The sequence below is a fragment of the Choristoneura fumiferana genome, chromosome 7, assembly GCF_025370935.1.
Source record: "Choristoneura fumiferana chromosome 7, NRCan_CFum_1, whole genome shotgun sequence".
NCBI classification, from domain to species: Eukaryota; Metazoa; Arthropoda; class Insecta; order Lepidoptera; family Tortricidae; genus Choristoneura; species Choristoneura fumiferana.
Window position 1 is genome coordinate 13,996,705 of NC_133478.1, and position 23,203 is coordinate 14,019,907.

Consider the following 23,203-nt stretch of genomic DNA (forward strand, 5'->3'; position numbering starts at 1 on the left):
ACATTGGAATTGTCACAAACGAATTTGACAAGCTGTAGCAGAGTCAAATAGGTATGTATATGTTGGGTCTGTATTCGTGTGTGTGGATACAAATAACTTACCGACGTGTCCAGCCAGTTTCTCATCTATGCGTCCCTCCTGTGTCGCCTCGTCCACTTTTCCCAGAAAATGCTCTATCAAGTCCAGAGAGTATAGTGACTGAGAGAACACGAGCCTAGAACAAAGACAGCATCATAAGAATCTATTTCACTCTTCCCCACGTGGCCGGCGCGTGCCGGGGGTAACATTGTTTGGGATGATTAGTTGTATGGAGTGAAGATTTTTGTCAAGCAACCCGCAGTGAGAGAAGTGTCAGTTTGGTATGTCTTCGAATGCAACACTGCCAGTTAGTACATACTACCTTTGCAATACTTGTCATCGCTGCCGCATATAAAATATTAACCTCGTAAGTACCCGTATACTTCACAAAGTACAAATCAACTGCAAGTATAAGTGCCGAATGTGGTGGAGTTCAAATTTTTCAATGAAATAAGAACTTTAAATGTAACTTCCAAAATCACAAAACTTAGAATTCTCAGCTCGGTCTGTAGAACTATGTATGATAAAAAAAAGTCAGGACTCACGATGTTAAGGCAATCGGTGAGAATCGTGTTCAGAGAGTAGTTTCCCTTTATCTGTCACTTTAACATTTGCTTTTGCCGGAAACATGTAACTTTTAGGATTAAGACTATCTAATGTTTTTTACAAAATTATCCCCCCCTACTGAGGGCCTCTGTAACTTACAATTTATCCCCTATCGCCTCGCACTGCCGCAAAATGTCGAACAGTAGCAGCAGTTTGTGCGAATGCCGGATGTGCTCGAGCTCCTCGTCGGTGACCAGTTTCATCCACCACTCCGTAGGGTTCTCGTATTTCACTTCCTCTATGTCCGAGTTGGGTTTGTCTTCTTCTGCCATTTCAACTGGAAAATAACGTTGCATTCGACGTTTTTTGAATCATCTTTGAATAATTTAGTTTTGTAAGTAGGTTTTACTTTAACAAAAGACGAAGAAACCAGAGAGTTAACTAAAACTTCTCATACAAAATTGTTGCCGTATTTAAACAGTCCCCTTTGTTTTCGGACTCCAATTATACTAGATTTGAAAACAAGTCCATTTCCCATTCAGAGTGTACCTATTTTGTTAATGTTTAACATAAAATGTGCATTTTTCCCTTGACGTTTCCACAAAATATAAAAACAAAATAGACTTACCTACGTTGAGCAGAATCGCAAATATATAGTAAATAGAAGTAGAAATAATATTTATTGCATAAACTGTGAGGAGTGTAAAGAGGCAACATTTAGTATATATATATAGTATCAACTGCTAACCGTTTCGGGCGTACAATAAATGAAGACGGAGCAGTCGTCCCTAGTACAGTCAGCAGCAGAAGTAGATGAGCACAAAACAATCTAAACACTCTCTTATTACTTAGGCAGAAGAGTCGTGTGTAGAACGTTTCGAGCACCGTAAACATCAACTTATGCTGCTTACTATACATGCCCATACACCCTAGATTTGAAAACGGACAACGAATTTCTAAGCCATCTAATCCAAGGCATGATAAATGGAGACATCTACTTTGTTTCTCTCACTTACTCGGGTTAGCTCGCGTGCCGCGGCGGCCCGTCGCTTTAGAGTCTTTGCCTTTGCCCTTCTTAGCGGACTTCTTTTTTTTGCTCTTCTTCCGGCTGTCGTCACTGACGTCAGACAAGTCGTCCGTGGATTCTTCAGTCGATGATTCCTGTTAAAACCTCCCGTACATTAAACTGCACTGTGTATGAGCGATTTCACTATAGACGTTCGATATCGATTTTTGATGCTAGTGAAAAAGGAAACTATTTCCTCTTTTTACCCTTTGGGCACGGAACCCTAACAACTGGCTTACCTCGGGCGTGGAGTCGTCATCAATGAAGTCAGCTATGGAGCCCTCTGAATCCTCCTCTTCTTTGTCACGCTGAAAGAATATTTAACAAAGTAAGACTAATTGTCACAGGGATTGGTATATAATCATCACGGACCAATGACAGTTGTGTTCACCTTCTTTTGCTGCATGATCTCGTATCGTTCCGAGTTGTACTTGAGCACGAGCGGGTGCGTCCATATCCGCTGCAGCGACTGAAAGTCCGGGAAAAGGAAACCCGAAGACTTGCCCGGGAGAGGCCTAGAAAAAAATACTAGATTGTACAACAAGAGCCATTTTACCCGAGCCGGTACGGCGAGGGTGGATAGACACGTCGAGGGGAAAATGGGTTTAATGCTAGAGTATTGAGCTCGCTTTTCACTTCGATTGCGAGGAAATTAAATAGCAACAGTGGAAACAACTAGTTCACTTACTATTTAAATTTTGAGTTTTATTGATTTATTTTGATTGTTTGATTGATTTTTAGTTTTATATAAATTTAAAATTATTAAAAAAATATATGTAGAAACTTCTTTGTTTATGGATGTTGGCACCTGATTACCTTGTTCTGGCCGAAGGTTTTACTTTATGCACTAGAGCATAAAATTCATTCTCGCCTAGATCCAGCATAAATACGAAGTTTACGAGCATGAGAAGTGAAAAACATGTTTTAACCCAACTGCCAAAAAAGTTCTTTCACTTTCAGTCCTCTTTAAAGACGCAAATGCTTACCTTCTCGAATAGTTGTCTAAATAGTGCTGGTAGAGTTTGATCTGTATTTCAGTGAGTGTGATGAACAAGACGAACTCGTGCTTCGGAGGCAGGAAAGGTGCTAACACACCGTAATCTCTCCTCTAAAAAAAGGGCATAAATTATCAAATAAAACTGTTTCGAGAAAAAAATGAGCTCTTTACTAAACTCATATAAACGTAAGACACAATAAGTGGCACTTATAATTCGATATAAATTTATTATCCAACACAAGTCAATACTATTTTTATCTATCGGCGGCCGATCGTAGAATCCGCCAGATCGCGAAATGCCTAGGCATATGATGAAATGGCGCCATTTTATGATATGCCTAAAAGTTGGCCAGGCATTACACGATGTGCCTGAGAAACAATACGGCAGATCGATAGAGCGACACATTCGTCGATATTCCTATCTCTATACCGGGCACATCGTAAAATACTTTTATCTGTAATCAAAAATAATACAGGTACGACGAGCGAAGCGAGGAGTGGTTAGTATAGTATGAGCGAGCGAAGCGAGCGTGCCGCGGGAGCGGCCGGCGAAGTGCCAGAACCAAATTAGGTCGTTAATCTTAGCCATTGTTTGATCAAAATAATACTTCAAATTTTTTGCTTGAATTTTTTAAGTCCAAAATCCGATATGGCGGGTAAACGCTAGTGACGAACAATTCCGTATTCTCACCTGTACAGCTCCATCCAGCATGGTATGCAGCACATGTGAGCGCCGCTTCATGATACTGATGTCTCTCTCCGTGGAGTCGGTATACTGCCCGTTGGTGATGGGGTTCACGAAACGATTGAGGTATTCGTTGTATTTCCCCAGAAGGTTCGGCTTCACGAATTGTACCATGCAGTAATCTATAAGGCAAAATATAATGATGAACTCCTGAACACGTTCCATATTCCAAAGGCAGTATAAAAAGGTAAATGAGCATTTTCACAAAAACAAGAACCCTAACTTTTTTTCAATTTTGGGAAGAATATAGTTTAAGTTTACTTAATACTACTAATAAGTTTTTTTTACTCAGAACCAAGAGCATAATCGATTCCGATAGCTTAAGAACGTTTATACCTGCTGAGCAATTTATACCTCTGGCAACATTGCATTATTGTTAGTTTTCTCGACTATTCCGTAATAAATAAATAAACATTATTAAACATTAATTAGTTTTTAAAGAATACAAAAGTCTATCACGAATAATTATTAACTTATATATTAAGAAGAGTTCTATCAGACCACATTTTTAATTTTCATTAATTTTTTATTGAATATAAATAACAAAAATGCAACGTTGCCAGCTCAGCAGGTATAAACGCTCTTAAAGAAATGACCCAAACTATAAAAAAATTACAGTTTTGTGACGTTTTTTTATAGACTCAGTATGGGCGGGCGTGAAAACTGACTCATAAGATTTGATATGTTACGTACACTCTTTGAGGTTATTCTGCAGTGGCGTGCCAGTGAGCACGATACGCCGCAGCGTGCGCACGCGGTTCATGGACTGAGAGAGACTCGTCTTCTCATTCTTTAGGAGATGGCCCTCGTCGCACACCACGAGATCCGGACCTGTAAGTAGAAAACCAATGAATATAAAAGAAATACATCTAGCTGAGTATAATTTATTTTTATTTTATTCGCTTGTACTTACATAGGTCTCTTTTAAATAAAAGGTCATATACATAAAGCTACCTCAACCTTTCCAAACACCCACTTTGCAAATAGATTCGGGCGTTTCATTTAATACAACAATTGATTCATACTTCGGGTGTCGTTGTATTTTTTATTATTATTAAGAAACAAACAGCCTTACACAATATTTTTGCATTTTAGCTAAAGCTAGGAATCAGTTAATATTAATAATTAGTATTCTGATTGAGATCAGTCTTCCCGATGAAAGTACATTAAACAAAAAAATAATAAATATGATGTGACAAATGACACAAATTTTGATCTAGTCCCAAACTAAACAAAGCGTGTACTATACATGTACTAGACAATGGATATACACACTTATATATAAATGAATAATTAAATACATATTAAACGTCTAAGACCAAAAGCAAACATTCCTATTATTCATACAAATATCTGCTCCGACCGGGAATCGAACCCGGGACCTCAAGCTTCGTAGTCAGGTTTTCTAATTTCTAACCACTTGACTATCCGGCCGTCATTATGCACTATATGTGTACCTGGGTCAACCAGTGCCTCCTGGAACGTCTTGAGCATCTTCTTCTTGAATTTCTTGTTGTTGTCGGCGGACAGGTTGCGGAACATCTCGTAGCCGAGCACGCACACGCCGCCGCATTCCACCCACTGCTGGAGCTGCCACGAGCGCTCAGAGTTCTGCTTGTGCCTGCAACAGAACTACTTTTAGGCTGCCTGTCCACTCAAGCGGAACGAGGCAGAGAGAGCGGGGAAGCGGTGCGGTAAAACGAACGCGAGCGGGGAAGCTCCGCGAATGGAAAATCAGTCCGCAACCCCGATGCGTACTTGCTCACTCCGCTCCGCTATGTACATACATAGCTCCGCGCCTATGGACAGACAGAGTCCGCAACACCGCTTCGCATTCATTACCCCCTTAACCTTAAGGGATTTGGAAGCGTCAGTGGCGCTATGAAAAAGTGATAGATTAGCCAGACCATATTTCACATTAAAGGCGGTTTCCCACTTGTCAGCACCACTTTTTACTTGCAAAGCGTAGTTCCACACTCCTCTGATATAATAACTAGCTTTTAGCCGCGACTCCATTCACGTAGAAGTCGTTTATCGCTATCCCGCGGGAACTATGCAATTTTCCGGGATAAAAACCAGCCTATTATATCCTTCCCCGTGACTAAAACTATCTGTATACCGAATTTCATCTAAACCGGTTCAGCGGTTTAGACGTGAAGAGGTAACAAACAAACAAACAGACTTACAAACTTTCGCATTTATAATATTAGTGGGATTGAACACCTAACAACAACAATCCAAGAACAATTCGTATTTTTCATACAAATATCTGCCCCGATCTGTGATCGAACCCGGGAGCTCAAGCTTCGTAGTCAGGTAGAACTACTGGCTACCCGGTCGTCAAATCATACTCCTGTCATGTCCACAGTTGCACCACAAACCTTGACAGCTCGAACACATCCACTTCGTAGTCGGTGACGGCATGTTTGAGCCACATAGTGAACTCATTCACCCAATTGAGCACCGTGGACAACGGGCACACCACCAGCACTCGCCGCACGCCCGTCAGCGACCCATGCGTCAGCAGAGTATGGGTCAGAGATACCACCTGTGAAGAAACGTCTGTGTCATACAACATCTGATACAGGGAGGGCTATCACCATAGAATATTTCCCAGGAGCAATCTCTACTTCGTTGGGTGAATGCAAAAGTGGCATAAGTCAAAATATTTAAAAATCAGTAATTGACTGTAATGTACAGTCCATTTTTCAAATAGTGGTTAATATATTTTTTACATACATTGATTGATGTTCAAACTGTACCAGTTAAAACCACTACAGTGGCGTCCAGTCATACTAATTTGAAGACACCTGTTACAATCCCAAGTTTTTAGACGACTGGACAACTTTCCATTTTATACTTCTAACTCTCTAATTTCATTTTTGGTTTTCGAATTTTTCAAATATTTGAATATGCAAAGTCCTAACGCAGGACCTTCTTTTTACAAGCTTTTATTTAGTTTCACCTGACCCGTTGTCCGTCTGTAATCAAATCTTGCAAGCTATGACCAACTTTCAGTAGTCAGATTGACTTAAAATTTGAAATACTTATGTAAATCGCGTGACAATACAATAATCTAGTAGTGACACTGGTAGTCCAGTCAGGATCGTCTCCGCAAGACGTAACTCTTCAACGGTTAATAGCATCGACTTGGAATTTGGTATACAAATGTAGTTTGGGTGACAATGCATGTACAGTCAACAAAAAGTACAGTCAGCAAAAAAAACTTTTATTAAAAATGTTTGTTTTTTTATGATTACGTTATTTGTTAATTTAGGGTAATTTAGACTATTTAGAGAATGCAACGAAAACTTCAAATGAACAATTATAAAAACAGAGATGCTAGAGATATTAAACAGTTCTTTACTCTTAAAACATTTACTCTTCAGTTTCTATAATACACTTTGATGTGCATCTGTTAGCAAGAGTTTCACGATAACAAGGCGTAGTAGTTCATTTTGGCGGGAATAAAAACTATTTTATTTTTTATAATTAATTGGTACTATATTTTTTCCATTGACGAATAAGCTTATTCATGCCGATAAAAAAAGTCAGCCACTTTTAAAAATTTCATCCATCGCCCACGACTGCCACTAAAGGAGGTTAAGAAATCAGCTTCCACGACCAAGATTGTTCCTGCAAGCAGCCATCTTGACGCTGCTATTCGACGCGGCGACTTGACGCTGCTTTATTGAGTCGCGGGAAATTCAAAATAGGAACACGTAACCAGATTTATCGCTGGAAACGAGCGTCGAGCGACTAGCATGTGGTCGCACCTTTAGACAATACGGCTACCAAAATATCCAAAAAAAAACTGCCAGTAATCGCCGATTTTTTTTAAACGACTTATTGCTTCCCATACCAGCGTTTATTATTGCTACCACCATCTTGCTCGCTAATCCTGCCGTGAAGCAGCAGTCTTGCACTGTTGTGTTTCGGCGTGGAGAGTAAGACAGCCGGTGAAATTACTGGCAGCTTGAGGTATCCCATCTTAGGCCTCTAGGTGGCAACGCATCTGCAATTCCCCTGGTTTGCAGATGTTTATGGCGTGGTGATCTCTTAACCATCAGGAGACCCACTTGCTCGTTGCCATCCAGTCGTATAAAAAAAAAAAAAAAATTATACCATTCTGTAATAAAATAAAACAAGAAAAGTTTTAAATAAAACAAACCTGCAATGTTTTCCCGAGACCCATGCAATGCGCGAGAATGCAGCCGGAGCCGCGGTCCTTCTTTATGCGTTTCACGCTCTCGAAGCATGCGTTCCACATAAACTTTATGCCGTTCGCCTGTAAAGTAATATAGAATTAACGAAATCTGGCAGTGTGTGTGTGGAATTTTGAATAGACATTGCCTATAATTTGCGCTGCCTTTCAAGACACCGCAATAGAATAGTTTCCAAACAAGTCTAATTAGTCAGTCAGTTAGGTTATCATAAACAAATATAGCACTAGAGGAGGCATTTTGCGGGCACGTCAGTTGGTACCGTTTACAAAAAAAAAAAACAATTAATTTTCGAGTTGTCAGAAGAAAGTATTTATTATACTTGGTATTTTTACTCCATACTTATTAATAGGTACTGTACCAAAGCTAATTTATTTTAAATAAAACAAGTAATATTGAATAATATTACATACCTAAATATTTTATACATTACCTAGGCACATAGTGGGAATATATCATTAATATTTTTCAAAATTTTTGGCAGGCAAATTAAGATTGGTTTAATATTGATATTTTACATTATTTCGACATAACGGGTTAAAATACTAGGTAATTTAATAACATACTTAGTATAAAATGTATTTTTTGTAAACGTTACCAACTGACGTGCCCGCTAAATGCCTCCTGTATTGCTATGTTTGATTATAAAATATTGGAATCGTATGTTTTCTTCTGTCAATTAAACAAAAAAATATGAAAATATAGCCCGTTATGGCTCAAGGGCCCCCACTCCCCCCGCGCCCGCGCTTTGACGCGCGTCATTCATTCATTTCGGCGTTCATTTTGACTGACAAGAAATATTACGTGTCTAAATAATAATAATCATAAGCTTGAAATAAGAGTTGGAATTTAGCTTCAACAGACAGACGCATGCTCGCATCGCGTAAAATAACTAAAAAAAAAAGTATAGCTTGTACTAGTCTTTTAGTGTTTTTATGCATGCTTGCCATCTCTGCTCTGTAAAAGCGAAATCTTACAGTTTAATTTTTTCAATGCCAAATTACTGGGTTCTCACGATACAGGCCCGACCTAGTGTGAGAACCGCTGTTAAACTCTAGTTCCTACCTTTAGGTTAATTAGCTATGTAAATTCTTACGTAATGTACTTTAAATTAGCAAATAAATATTTTTCATTTTCATTTTTTTTTTCATAAGAAAATCGCAGTTGCTAAAATCGAGTCCAGAATTAGGCGAACTAATTTGACAGCTGAAAATGTATTAAACTTTGTTCTATAGCTAATTTATTGAATCAGGCGTTACTTTGCGGAGGTCCATATCAACGAACCAAAACAATTACTTTGCTCACCCGCAAAGCAAATGCGGGCTGAAAAATGAGCAAAGTAATTGTTTTACTTAATTTTTCTATAGCATAATAGACAGACGAGCTTGCGGATCACCTCATAATAAGCATTAACAATCTCCGCCGCCCATGGATATTCATATTCATAGCACCGTGAAAGTCACCGATGCCTTGCTGGCTTATAAGAAATCTGCCGTTTACTTGTATGGGCAGTGTCCGGTACTAACCTGATGCGGCTTGAGTTTCTTGACTAGACCACGGTCCACTTCTATGAGCGGCTCCTTAGTGTCAGGGTCGAAATCCAGAACTACTTTGTCCAAAACCACCTCGTCTGGCTTCCCGGACTCGTCGAACTCCAAGTTGTTGTACTATATAGAAATATAATGGTTTAAAAATATGATGCTATACAAGGAGTCTGGTAATATTCGTTGCCAATTACTTGTCGCTTCTCTGCATCAAAACTGTGCTATCTCCAAAGTTGCGATATAACAGTTAGGTATAGGTTCATAAAATAAGTGCAGTATAACGAAGGAACATAAAATGAGAACTTTTGATTAATTCAGCGTGTGTCCTAATGTTTTTTGACCAAACTAGTAATTATTTGTACTTTCCTGTTTATAACCTATTGTATTTCCCTTTTGTATAAAAAGTTTATTAATACTACTTTTTAAATGACTCACCAGTTTTTGTCTTTCAGCAATTCGAGCGATCCTCTCTTTCTCCTGGCGAGCGGCTTTCTTTGTTGCTTCTTCTAACTGATCCTTGCTCATCACCTGTTTAAAAATTGTTCAGCAGCATTAAATTTTAGATCATTGGATACAATTACAACCGCTTTCGCGCCTCTCAAAAAGGCGCCATCTTGATTTTATATGGCACTGGAAACTGGAAAATGGCGTCTCTTGCTGGCGCCTGGAGCGACCTCCTCTTGCTCTACCCCAGGTCCGGCAATGTAGACAGGAACTCGGAATGACGCCAAACTCTTTTGCTTTTCCATGGACAAACAGTCTCGAATAAAATATGATGAGCTGACTGATAACTTTCACTAGTAGGAGAAATACCATAAGGAAAAGATTAAAAGGCGGTCAAAAGTTGGTCTTAATAGGTACACGTTGGTACACGCAACTTTCACAAAACTGAATGTTAACAATTCTTGACTCAATGACCCGGGTTTGCTTAAAGCATCAAAGACTTACCTTGCGGATATTCTTTCTGCCGTGTTTGTTCTTGCCTTCGTTTTCAGAGTCGGAGCCGGAAGCGTCGCTCTCGTTCACTTGTTTTATACGACGACGCTTCTTTTTGCTGTGAAACAAGAAGCGCATCATTAGAAGACTATAATGCAAGGCTGAAGGCCGGCCAATAGATTTTATAGATGGGCAAATTTTTTTAAGGTTGAGGCGGCACCATGCTTCTACTTTTAGAGGTACAAACTACTAAAATTATACACAAAGAAGAAAGGCTGGCGGGCAAATTCTAATGCTTTGTCATTTCGTGGCCCGCGGGCCTGAGTTTAGCCACCCTTGCTATTATGCAACGTATAATGATACAAATTTTACACAAGCCAGGTCAAGTAGCTCTAGTCTGTCAGTAGGTCAGCTTACTGAGAAAAAGAATTTTAATAATAATAATAATAATAAATAAAAAATAAAACCTAATAGGTACTAAGAATAAAATAAATAAATAAAGATAATAATAATAAATTCATTTATTTATTTGATAGACGAATAGTAAACAAAGCTGTCATAACAGCTCCTTTATTTCCTTTTGAGGTAGGGAAAACTAAAATTTAGAAGCTTATCAGAAATATACAGCGCTGAAGAAGTTAAAACTTAACTACGTCCCTTCTTACAATATGATAGTATACAGTACTGACACGGAAAGTCTAATATTTTAGTAATTTGGACCATGTCTATTTTTAAGTTATATAGATAGAGTCATTCACGATGACGCGTGCCGTGGTTCTTATTATAATTTATAATGTCATTAATGTCTAATTTTGTCGAAATCACGCGTCTCCGTAGATGGCACAAATATAATATAAATTTAAGGTTTCAGTGGAGAAAAAAGTATGACAAACGATGATTCGGACAAACATTACAGTATGACTAGCGAAAAGTATGCAAACTTTAGCGCTCCCAGTGAAGTTCCTTACCTCCCGTCATTAGAGGAGAGCGAAGCATCACTGTCGCTGCCTTTCTTCTTCCGCTTGGTCTTCCTCCGGGGCTCGCTGTCCGCCTCCGAATCCTCGAAGTCACTGACCTTCTCTTCTTTCCGACGGGACGAACCCACCTCAGAGTCCGACGATATGGCGTTGGTCTTACGCCGAATTGATTTGACGCTGGAATGTTAGGAACATAAATTGTAATATTCTCAAAATGTGTACCGCGGACCTCTAAGCTTAAGCTTTTCCAGGCAGGGGCTCCGTAGAAGTGCAGGCCATGATCAAAATAAATACTTAAGAGCGTTTATTCCTGCTGAGCTATATTCCTTAAAAATGAATTAATGTTTATGACCCGGTTTTTAAAAGAAATAAAAGTCTATAACGAATAATTATTGGAGTAGACACATTAACTTATATATTAAGAAGTGTTCTATCAGACAACATTATTAATTTTCATTCAATTTTTATGGAATAATCGAGAAAAACTAACAAAAATGCAACGTTGCCTGCTCAGCAGGAATAAACGCTCTTAAGGGGTACTGTGAGTTCGCAGAGTACGTCATTAGCACCAATATTTGATACAACAAAAGTGCATGAATATGTGATACGGCTTTATTTCCAGGGCCGGTAGGACGTATCCGATATTAATGTAGGTAACTGCACAACCTTCCATTAAATGAAAATGAATGTACCTAAACTTTTGACTATTTTAGGGTTCTAGCAAATATTTAGTTTTCTAAAAGGGTTTTGGCACCAAATATACAATAAAAAAAAGATATCTTAATAAAATCACTCGACGAAGTGTGAAATTAAAACAAAATGTGATACTTACTTGTCTTCCTCGTCGCTTTCTTCTTTTTTATCCTCCTGTGAACAAAAGACCCAGTTATAAGCTCACTAAATATTACTGTAAAACCCAGTTTAGACCTAAAAAACATTGTAGGTATAAATAGCATTCGGCATCATACCTCAGAACCATTCGCTTTCTCGTTTTGTGAACTAGAGGTATCGCTTTGGGCGAGTAAGTCCTCTTTAGCGAGGTGGTTGATGCCATCGCCGTTTAAATCTTGTATTGACACTGCAGGCAGCTCTGAAATTTGAAAAAAAAAACATAATTTGGTATGTTTGACAGTTATGCTCACTTACAGAATTTGTGCCGTGCCCTTTCCCGGATAAGTCCGTTCAGACGCCGCCGGGTCCTACTTGTAGTTTCATACCTAAAACGAGGAGTGAGCCATGCCTGACAATATTAACTACTGCATCCACATCAACCATGGTCAAAACTTCTTCCACTATGGCAGCTACAAATTCTAGTTGAACATAGCCTACTTTTATCCCGGAAGGCAGACGAAGTTGCGGGCAACGACTAGTGTGTATTCTGTCAACTGGTTTAAGATGGCTGTAGAAATGGATGGTTGATTGCGTGATGCAATTCGGAGCGCATTAGGTAATAATAAGGCATATTAGGCAAAGCTCCGCGCAGACCCGTGTGGTGTCGGGTTAGAATTACACCTCTCCATTTCTTCCGTGGATGTCGTAAGAGGCGACTGAGGATATAGGTTAAGGTATACCGTAGGCAACAGGCTAGCTACCTGTCACTATTGTACCGTTTTTGTCAAACGTAAAACCTAAATTGATAAAAGTGGCTCCGAAGCGGTAACGTTTCGTGTGCTCTGCCTACCCTATTTGGGAATACAGGCGTGATGTTTGTGTGTGTCCGCGCAGGGACGGCACTAGCGCAAACCTCCATGACAACGTTAGTTCTCTTTATATTTTGTCGCCATGACAGATCATGACCAGAGTATTAGTACCTATAGAAATCATCACAAAATCTGGCTCATCACAAAATTTGGCTCACTCTACATACAAAATTACCTATACATTTGAGGGCCAGATTTTTTGCCGCTCATAGTAACAAAATAACATTATATTTTACATCGATACTAGCGATAGAGCTATATTTCCAATAATTTAATTGAAATTATATGATGTTATGGCATTTAAGATACTCAAAAAACTGTTTACGGTTTTGTGCTAGTGCTGCACTCTGACGGGAGAAATATTCAGTAATATTCTGGCCTTATAATACTCCAAAGTTCGAAATTAGAACTTCGTATCGTGCCCGTCACGCTCATGCTAATAGTATTTACTTAATACGAAGGTGAGGGAGACGGTATTATACAAACTTCTGAGTAGCCACTGGTATCCAGCCAGGTCACTTAACATGCACTGCTCAAGACATTTTTTAACGTTGCGTGTAGTACTTACCTTCTACCTCGCCAACGTCGCTTTCAACGTCCGACGCGGCATCAGACGTCCCAGGCCCAAGCGTCTCTTCCTCAATGAGGGGTGCCTTCGGCATTTTGCGGGTGCTCCGAGGCCCGGCCTTCTTTCTGGAGTCGCGCCGCCGTCGCCGGTTCAGGCTGCTTAGGTCAGTCAATCTGGAAAGAAAGCATCGAGTTACCAGAAGTTTAATTAGCACGATATACATTTGGTCAAATGGGAAACCTCCCCGAGTGCGCGGGCGTTGCAACTCCCTTGTATCCGAGGCGTTAGGCCTCATGGGGTGGGGTAAGGTAACGTCTGCACCCTGGGCAACAGTGGTTAATTAAGATTATGGTTAACTATACTGAGCGGCAAAAAATGTGGCCCTCAAATATATGCAATAACAGGTAATTTTGTACGTAGCGTGGGCTAAATTTGGTGCCGCTGATTATAAATACAACTGGGGGGGACGGTGTGCAAAGGCTGAACCCGTGACTTCGGTTGCGGGTGATCCGATCTAGCGGGCCCATTCATGGGCTCGCAAAGACAGAGGCGTCCTGCAATAGGCGAGCCTAAGCCAACTACCTGCTCGTTCAACCCGGAAAGGTACCGCCCTCGGTACCGCTCTACGTTTAGATTAGGGCATGAGGGCAGGAGAGCCAAAGTGAGGGCACATAACCCCGGCCGGCGAGCCCCTCCAGAAGCATCTCTTCCTTTCTACTATTCTTGTATGTCGAGCTCGTAATTATATATATTTTTTATTCCCTGCTGTTGCCGTGCGAACTATGCAATTTTCCAAAACAAAATAATCTATCTTAAGTGTTAATCCTCCACTTTCAGACCTTCATTAGACACGCCTTTGCATGAGACTGTTTCTGTGCGAGGGATAGTATAACAAGTGTCTGTGGTTGCCTATGAGAATGACATAGTCATATTTGGTGTACTTAAGCCTCAATAAAATATTAGATTAAAAAAATGATAATCCTGGGTATAAATAATCACAACAACTCAATCTTTTAGTGTACATTGTTTACGTGACATCAGTGATGATGACGATATCAAGTATGGCAAAGCTTGTGTGTATGTATACATATATCAACGAGGTGTTGCATCCGACATACCTACCTAACTCACGCTTCTAGCCTAACAAAAATATTGCCTCCACGCTGCTACTTTTTTAGGTACAGCAAAGCCAAATTCGATCAAAATCATAGACATAAATTTATAGATAGAAAAGACCGTTTATGTCAACAATATGTCCAAAGACTTTTATAAGCAAGACCGCTTAGTACAATATACCTAGTGCCATCCACGAAGACGCGTGATTTAGTCAAAATTAGCCATTAATGATATTGTAATAAGAACCACGGCACGCGTCATGGTGAATGACTCTACCTATACAGTGCGTTAAACAGAATGAATGTTCAAATCGCGAAATCTAGTGCGTTGTGCATACATATCGGTAATCAAAATCTATTCAATAGTTTTTCTGAATATTATAGAGTAAGAAATATTCATATATCCTGACCAACTTCTAGGGTTAAATATTAATGAGATTGTTTTGTTCCTTAAATAAAAGTTTACGTAGTATAGCAAAATACTAATAAGTGGTCATATTCATATGAACTATTCACATTTCGTCGCCACAGACTCCATCTCTCAGACTCCGATTGCCACTTTGGCCGACTCCAAAAGCCGTTATACAGGGTGTCTAGCAGATCGTGTGCCATATGATTTGTCTCATGACGAGCGAGCATTACTTAGCTTTGACGAGTTCCATTGGTCATCTACGATCTTCTGCATCAGGTCCAGTTTACCAAATGATACTTTCTGAATGTAAATGCTTATCTTAATGCTAAAAATGCCAAAATCGCCACAGGTGTGCCTATAAAATTTGAGGTTTGCCCTCGATTTCCCAGGATCCCATCATCAGATCATGATTTGATGAAATGGGACCACCTCAGAAGAGTACCCTTTTAAATAAAAAAAGAATTTTGAAAATCGGTCCACAATTGACTGAGTAATCGGTGAACATACATAAAAAAAAATACAAGCATTGGAACATAGAACCTCCTCCGTTTTTGAAGTCGGTTAAAATTAGAAACCCCTCAGTTCTTCCAATATCACATATCTTCTCCAGTTCGTGACTATTCTAACGGTATAAGCTCATGCCTAGATTCACTTTCAATTTCCCAAAAAAAAAAAAAATGTTTCTATCTCAAATGCTGGTTTATTTGGTCAATCGTAGCAGTCAGTTAAACGGGATAAATGCATACGACAAAACGCAACTTGATAAAAACGTATTTATTTCAATAATTATTCAAAATTTTGTTCAAATTAAAATAATATTCCTTCACAATACGGTATTTGACTATTTTGTATATGTTTTATAAATTAAAACTTCACAATGCCTGTTATCGAATAGATAAACCATTTTTAAGCTACCTTTACAAATAACAAAAGTTATAATGGTTTGAAATTCAAGATTAGACAGAGAAAGACATACTGGCTTGTGACGTCACACGCCAGTACCGCCATACTTGCTGCATAGAGAAAAGCGTTTGAGAAAGAGACAGGTATGCAGATTTTTCAAAAAATCACTATAAATCCAATTTTCAACCGATTTAAGTTTTCTATATTTATATCTATATTTTTATATCTATATTATCTGTATATCTATATTTTCAGAATAATATTAAAATATGGCAAATTAAGGACTTGTCAAATACCGTATTGACACAATCGCGACATATTTTTCAAATTCAAATTCAAATCATTTATTCAGTAAATAGGCCGCAATGGGCACTTTCACACGTCTTTTTTAAACTACCAGCGTTTTCGGAAAGACCATCATTGGCAAGAAGAATGCGCCGCAAGAAACTCGGCAGAAAGAGGCATCGATAATTCCTAATCCGCCACTAATAATTTTAATGTATTAGTGTTTTTAGGCAAATAATTGCAAGTTTAGTACCGTTTTCAAGGCCACGTAATTTCAAGCTTTATCTTCCGTATTAAGGGGCTGCTTCACCACCCATTGATTAATTTTAACTTTTGCTATGCCGTTGGCCGCTATAGGTATGTTTTAGGTATTGAAAAAGAAAGATGAAATTTGGACTCTAATTAGGTTCCCCCATTTCCAATTACATTGGGGGGGCCCGTGATAGATCCGAAGAAAATTGGACTCTAATTACATAAGCATGAGGTACACATTAGATTGGGCGCGTGGCCTGGATTATGTTTTGTTTTGTTAATAAAAAAATCGCAACTAAATTAAAAGTAAATGTTATCACAGTGTTCTTCAAGATGGATTAGTAAAAATAATGGAAGAAATATTTTTCCTGATATTTTTTGTCTTAGATTAATATAATATTTACCTATTAATTTCAATGTCATTTGAGTCCATGTTTTCTGAGCTTTGGTTGCTGCTACTGGCGACTTTGGTTTTAGAGCGGCCCATCTGGAAATTCAGTTCTTTTAATCTTTTTGTTTCTCAAACCCCGTCTCATGCAAACTAATTGAAGCAACCCAATGATAACCTTATATCACCCAATCACCTTACCCAAAGAAAACACTATAATTATTATATATGAAATTTAATTACTATTTTAATTATTATATTCTTACGTCAATCAATCAATATTTTAAATATGGCATGTCAAATTATAATAAAACATTCTTACATTCTATACTTGCACAAGCCTACAAAAAACAAAAATCTATGAGTCTTGCATGTATACAAACAACAGTCATTGTACGTTGACATAAATTTATATAAGACAGGAATGTGTTTTACAGTATCAATCAACCAAACAATGGACCAAGTCCAAGTTAACATAAAAAAATTACTGGTCTAGCCTAACCTGGCTACTTGAGGTATCGGATTGTTCATCCTTAGTCCCATCAAACTGGCCGATGCTGGTTACTGCTTTTTCTATAAAAGGTTCCTTTTTCCTTTTATTTCGTAATTTAGACTTATTCAAGCTGCCATCTGAATCAGAAGGTGTAACTAACTGCCTGCGATTGGCTTTAATAATTTTTTTGACATTTATTTCATCATCTGAACTGGAAGATAAATTTAACAGAGAATTCCTGACATCTTTCAAAGCACTTTTCAACTGTTCATCATCAGTATCGGAGCTTGACGAATAGTTAAGAAGCATTTTCTTTGCTTGCATACTTTCCATGATCATTTTTCTTTTAGACTTGGGAGTGGTTTGGTCTTCCTTATGCTTCTTACTTTTATTTGCCTCAGGGGACTCAACAGACTTTGACAAATTGGATTCATCTACATCGGCGTCGTTACCTTTTCCATTTTTACTTGGACTATCTGATACCAAGTTGGTTGATTCATTGGGTTCATTATTACATGATAATGTCTCAATTTGCTCATTTATACTTTCAGACATAGGTCTCTCTGAGCAGGGATTATTTATTAAGGCAGTTTTGTTTTTGCTATCTGAACTATGTGAGTCTGAATCTAGTAATGCATTTTTGGTTATAGATATATTTTTTTTAGATTTTACAGGATTGTTTTCAACATCTGAATTATCAGAATCGGAATTAAGTAGCGAAGTTTTGTTTCTTGATAATGAATCTCTTATTTTAGTTTCTTGTTTACTCTTACTACTTGAATCAGAGTCTGATTCGAGCAATGCAGACTTAGATTCGGACAAGGTATTTCTTTCTGATGTTTTAGATTTCCCCTTGCTGTCTGAGTTTTCAGAGTCTGAATTAAGTAATGCTGTCTTAGATGCAGACAAAGCATCTTTTCCTGGCGTTTTAGATTTTCTCTTGCTATCAGAGTTATCAGAGTTTGATTCAAATAATGCAGTCTTAGATTTGGACAAGGTATTTTTTTCTAATGCTTTACATTTTTTCTTACTATCAGAGTTATCAGAGTCTGGTTCAAGTAATGCAGTCTTAGATTTCGACACGGTATCTTTTTCTGGCGTTTTAGATTTGCCCTTGCTATCGGAATTATCAGAGTCCGATTGAAGTAATGCCTTCGATTTAGATGAGGTTTTTTTTTCTGACATTTTAGATTTCCTCTTGCTATCGGAATTATCAGAGTCTGAATCAAGTAATGCCATCTTAGATTTGGACAAGGTATTTTTTTCTAATGCTTTACATTTTTTCCTACTATCGGAGTTATCAGAGTCTGGTTCAAGTAATGCAGTCTTAGATTTCGACAAGGTATCTTTTTCAGGCGTTTTAGATTTGCCCTTGCTATCGGTATTATCAGAGTCCGATCGAAGTAATGCCTTCGATTTAGATGAGGTTTTTTTTTCTGACATTTTAGATTTCCTCTTGCTATCGGAATTATCAGAGTCTGATTCAAGTAATGCAGTCTTAGATTTGGACAAGGTATTTTTTTCTGACGTTTTAGATTTCTTCTTGCTATTGGAGTTATCAGAATCTGATTCAAGTAATGCAGTCTTAGATTTGGACAAGGTATCTTTTTCTGGCGTTTTAGATTTCCTCTTGCTATCGGAATTATCAGAGTCTGACTCAAGTAATGCAGTCTTAGATTTCGACAAGGTATCTTTTTCTGGCGTTTTAGATTTGCCCTTGTTATCGGAATTATCAGAGTCCGATTGAAGTAATGCAGTCTTCGATTTGGATGAGGTTTTTTTTTCTGATGTTTTAGATTTCCTCTTGCTATCGGAGTTATCAGAGTCTGATTCAAGTAATGCAGTCTTAGATTTAGAGAAGGTATCTTTTTTTGATGTTTGAGATTTTTCTTCGCTGTTAGACTTATCAGAGTCTGATTCAAGTAATGCAGTCTTAGATTTCGACAAGGTATTATTTTCTGACGTTTTACATTTCTTCTTGCTATCGGAGTTATCAGAATCTAATTCAAGAAATGCAATCTTAGATTTGGATGAGGTATTTTTTTCTGATGTTTTAGATTTCTTCTTGCTATCAGAATTATCAGAGTCTGATTCAAGTAATGCAGTCTTAGATTTGGACAAGGTATCTTTTTCTGGCGTTTTAGATTTCCTCTTGCTATCGGAATTATCAGAGTCTGACTCAAGTAATGCAGTCTTAGATTTCGACAAGGTATCTTTTTCTGGCGTTTTAGATTTGGCCTTGCTATCGGAATTATCAGAGTCCGATTGAAGTAATGCAGTCTTCGATTTGGATGAGGTTTTTTTTTCTGATGTTTTAGATTTCCTCTTGCTATCGGAGTTATCAGAGTCTGATTCAAGTAATGCAGTCTTAGATTTAGAGAAGGTATCTTTTTTTGATGTTTGAGATTTTTCTTCGCTGTTAGACTTATCAGAGTCTGATTCAAGTAATGCAGTCTTAGATTTCGAAAAGGTATTATTTTCTGACGTTTTACATTTCTTCTTGCTATCGGAGTTATCAGAATCTAATTCAAGAAATGCAATCTTAGATTTGGATGAGGTATTTTTTTTTGATGTTTTAGATTTCTTCTTGCTATCAGAATTATCAGAGTCTGATTCAAGTAATGCAGTCTTAGATTTGGACAAGGTATCTTTTTCTGGCGTTTTAGATTTCCTCTTGCTATCGGAATTATCAGAGTCTGACTCAAGTAATGCAGTCTTAGATTTCGACAAGGTATCTTTTTCTGGCGTTTTAGATTTGGCCTTGCTATCGGAATTATCAGAGTCCGATTGAAGTAATGCAGTCTTCGATTTGGATGAGGTTTTTTTTTCTGACGTTTTAGATTTCCTCTTGCTATCGGAGTTATCAGAGTCTGATTCAAGTAATGCAGTCTTAGATTTAGAGAAGGTATCTTTTTTTGATGTTTGAGATTTTTCTTCGCTGTTAGACTTATCAGAGTCTGATTCAAGTAATGCAGTCTTAGATTTCGACAAGGTATTATTTTCTGACGTTTTACATTTCTTCTTGCTATCGGAGTTATCAGAATCTAATTCAAGAAATGCAATCTTAGATTTGGATGAGGTATTTTTTTTTGATGTTTTAGATTTCTTCTTGCTATCAGAATTATCAGAGTCTGATTCAAGTAATGCAGTCTTAGATTTGGACAAGGTATCTTTTTCTGGCGTTTTAGATTTCCTCTTGCTATCGGAATTATCAGAGTCCGATTGAAGTAATGCAGTCTTCGATTTGGATGAGGTTTTTTTTTCTGACGTTTTAGATTTCCTCTTGCTAGCGGAGTTATCAGAGTCTGATTCAAGTAATGCAGTCTTAGATCCAGATAAGGCATATTTTATCGGTGTTTTTGTTGTCTTTATACTATCAGAACTATCAGAATCAAGTAATGTTACCTTGGTTTGGGACAAGGAATGTTTCTTTTTAGTTTTTTGCCGATTTTTGCTTTCTGAACTATCAGAGTCAGAACTAAGTAACGCAGCCTTGGTATTGGAAACAGCATCTTTTTCTGTAGTTCTATTTTTAGTAGTTGGAGAAGGCTTAGTTATAGTATCGGAGCTATCAGAGTCAGAATTTAATAGTGCATTTTTAGTCTTTACAACCCCTTCATCCAACTCTTTTTTACTCTTATCAGCAATATCATCATTACAATTTTTTCCTTTTTCCCGATATTTATTTATAGTTACATCCAATTCTATATTTTCACATCCTATTACTTCTTTATCACCTTTTTTATAAACAATATAACCATCTCTCACTATTGTTTTTAATCCATATTTACATAAAAAGCTGTCACAAAATTTAGGCAGCCTCATCACAATAACATTAAATTTCTTGGGCTTGAAGCCACTCACTTCTTTTCTTTTTTCTAACAAACAAGTCTCATCTCTTTTTTGTATCTTACCTCTGTATGTTTTTATGCTTGTTTGTTTCAATACTTTTGTACCAGTACTACCCTCTAATTTCTGTATTACATCTGGTTTCAGTAATTTATCAAGACTTACTAACTTTAGCATGGGTTTTGGCTTAGATTCAGACTCATCACATTTCTGTTCTGTTTTTTCTGTAAGTTCATGAGACATCTCAGTTTTCTTTGGTGATTCATCTATTAAGTCAACAATATCATTACATTCAGATTCCTTATCAAGTTTTCTTTTTTTTCTGTCATTGCCTTTCACATTATCTTCGCAGCTACTTTCTGAAGTTTCATATAAAAATCTGACACATTTGGATTTTCTAGTTGTTCCTGCTATATATTTGATTCTTAGCTCATTATCCTTTTCTTCAGTAGGTTTATTTTCATCAGATATGCTTTCACTTATTAACTCTGGTTCCAAGTTACTTTCTGACTGAGGTTTTGACTCACTACTTGTTTCACATACCATATCACAGTGATTTTTCTTTGCTTTATCCATTTTAATAGCTTTGTCTGTATGACTATCTAAGTTTTCCATATCTTTCTCCACATCACAGGGTGTTTGTAATACATCAATTCTATTTTTCTCTGATTCATTATCCTTTTTCAAGAGAGTTTCGTTTTGTTTACTCTCAGTCTCAGATTCCTTGGAAACAGACTTTATTCCTTTTTCATTTTTACTATTAGATTCTACTGTTCCATTGTTATGCGTTTTTTCTGTAATATTTTCACCTATTTTTGGTGTTTTAGAAACATCATCACTTTCGTTTTCTTTCGCCAAATCTATGTTAACGTTTCCAGTATCATGAGAATCGGAACTAAGAGTTTCATTCTTTTCACTATTTTTCTTCATTCTAACAGCTACATCTTTTACTTCGTATTTGTTTTCATTTTCACTGGCTTTCGCCTTCTTCCGTTTTTGGTATAAATTACAATTGTAGTAAACAGGATACTTGTCCAACATAGTCGCCGGCATACTTTTGGCGTGAACTTTCAAAGATGTGTAATGTTTCAATAAAATCTTCTTTGATATTTTTAACTTGTAAGAGTCATATTCAAAGTAGAAGTATTCTTTACAGGGGCTCCGGCGCTCAAGAGAAACCATTTCACTTTTGGCGCCAACAATCGGCGAGCGCCGCGAGGAATCTACAATCGTCAACACCCTTTTCACGCCATTTTCGACATTTTCGAGCGATTTTTTCGATAACTCACACAATAATAAAAGCTTAGAAGCCGCTTTACGAACTGCGTGTGCATTTCTCAGTTTGTCTTTAGTTATTCTTCTATGTTTGAGGTTCTCCGAACGACTTTGTAAATTGGACCCCAGTTTACGCAAATACTCCGTAGCATTACAAAGAACGTCGCTAATAGGTACTTCTTCTGCCATTTTGAGTTGCTAACTTTTCACATGAATCACTGACGCAGAATATACAGAAACTAGCCCGTATCTGATTGAAACACGCACAAAATAATTCATCAATAATTTCTGAATCACTATGTATAATAGAGCAGACAAGACAGGCAGGAAAAGGCAACGCAACGCAGAAGAATTATAACTCTACCAAATACGAAAGAAAATAAAAAACCATAGAGTAAAAAATCGTTCAGTTTCGGATGCACCTATTTTTGACAACATGACAACTTACTGAAAAGTTCACGTTGATCCGAACAATTAGAAGTTGATTGACTAATCACACGCAGTCTATACAATAATTTTAAGATATAATTATTTATAAGCGTATTAGGGCAGCCATCTTTTGTAATATACCTACTCAAATCAGCCAAGCCGTATCGTGTAGTTAGAATTACGTTTCCGAACTTCATTGTTACGTAAGTTTACATGAAACGGAACGTACTTTCCACCTGCTGCTCGACCATTACAAATTGGTCGGGTTATACGAGCATATACATAAATATAAATAGAAAATAGCGGCAAATAGATCTATACAAATCGCTATATTATATGACAACGATCATGTATGCACAATTTTACGCGATCTGTTAACATAAACTTGTAAGTATAACAACATGGATAATAATTTCTGTATA

The 23,203-nt window shown here is 37.6% G+C and overlaps 1 protein-coding gene across 1 annotated transcript in view; it reads right to left on the reverse strand.

The window, feature by feature from the left end:
* Positions 1 to 22,725, reverse strand: part of LOC141429755 (uncharacterized) — a 31,911-nt gene extending 9,186 nt beyond the window's left edge. The window contains 20 exon segments of the mRNA XM_074090255.1: positions 102 to 214; positions 784 to 961; positions 1,641 to 1,785; positions 1,930 to 1,998; positions 2,082 to 2,205; positions 2,677 to 2,798; positions 3,379 to 3,554; positions 4,126 to 4,263; positions 4,890 to 5,053; positions 5,814 to 5,980; positions 7,604 to 7,720; positions 9,182 to 9,322; positions 9,635 to 9,727; positions 10,148 to 10,253; positions 11,104 to 11,289; positions 11,945 to 11,979; positions 12,081 to 12,202; positions 13,381 to 13,553; positions 16,752 to 16,834; positions 17,238 to 22,725. Coding sequence (XP_073946356.1) covers positions 102 to 214; positions 784 to 961; positions 1,641 to 1,785; positions 1,930 to 1,998; positions 2,082 to 2,205; positions 2,677 to 2,798; positions 3,379 to 3,554; positions 4,126 to 4,263; positions 4,890 to 5,053; positions 5,814 to 5,980; positions 7,604 to 7,720; positions 9,182 to 9,322; positions 9,635 to 9,727; positions 10,148 to 10,253; positions 11,104 to 11,289; positions 11,945 to 11,979; positions 12,081 to 12,202; positions 13,381 to 13,553; positions 16,752 to 16,834; positions 17,238 to 22,541 — 7,756 coding nt within the window. The 5' untranslated portion in view covers positions 22,542 to 22,725.
* Positions 22,726 to 23,203: the final 478 nt, after the last annotated feature.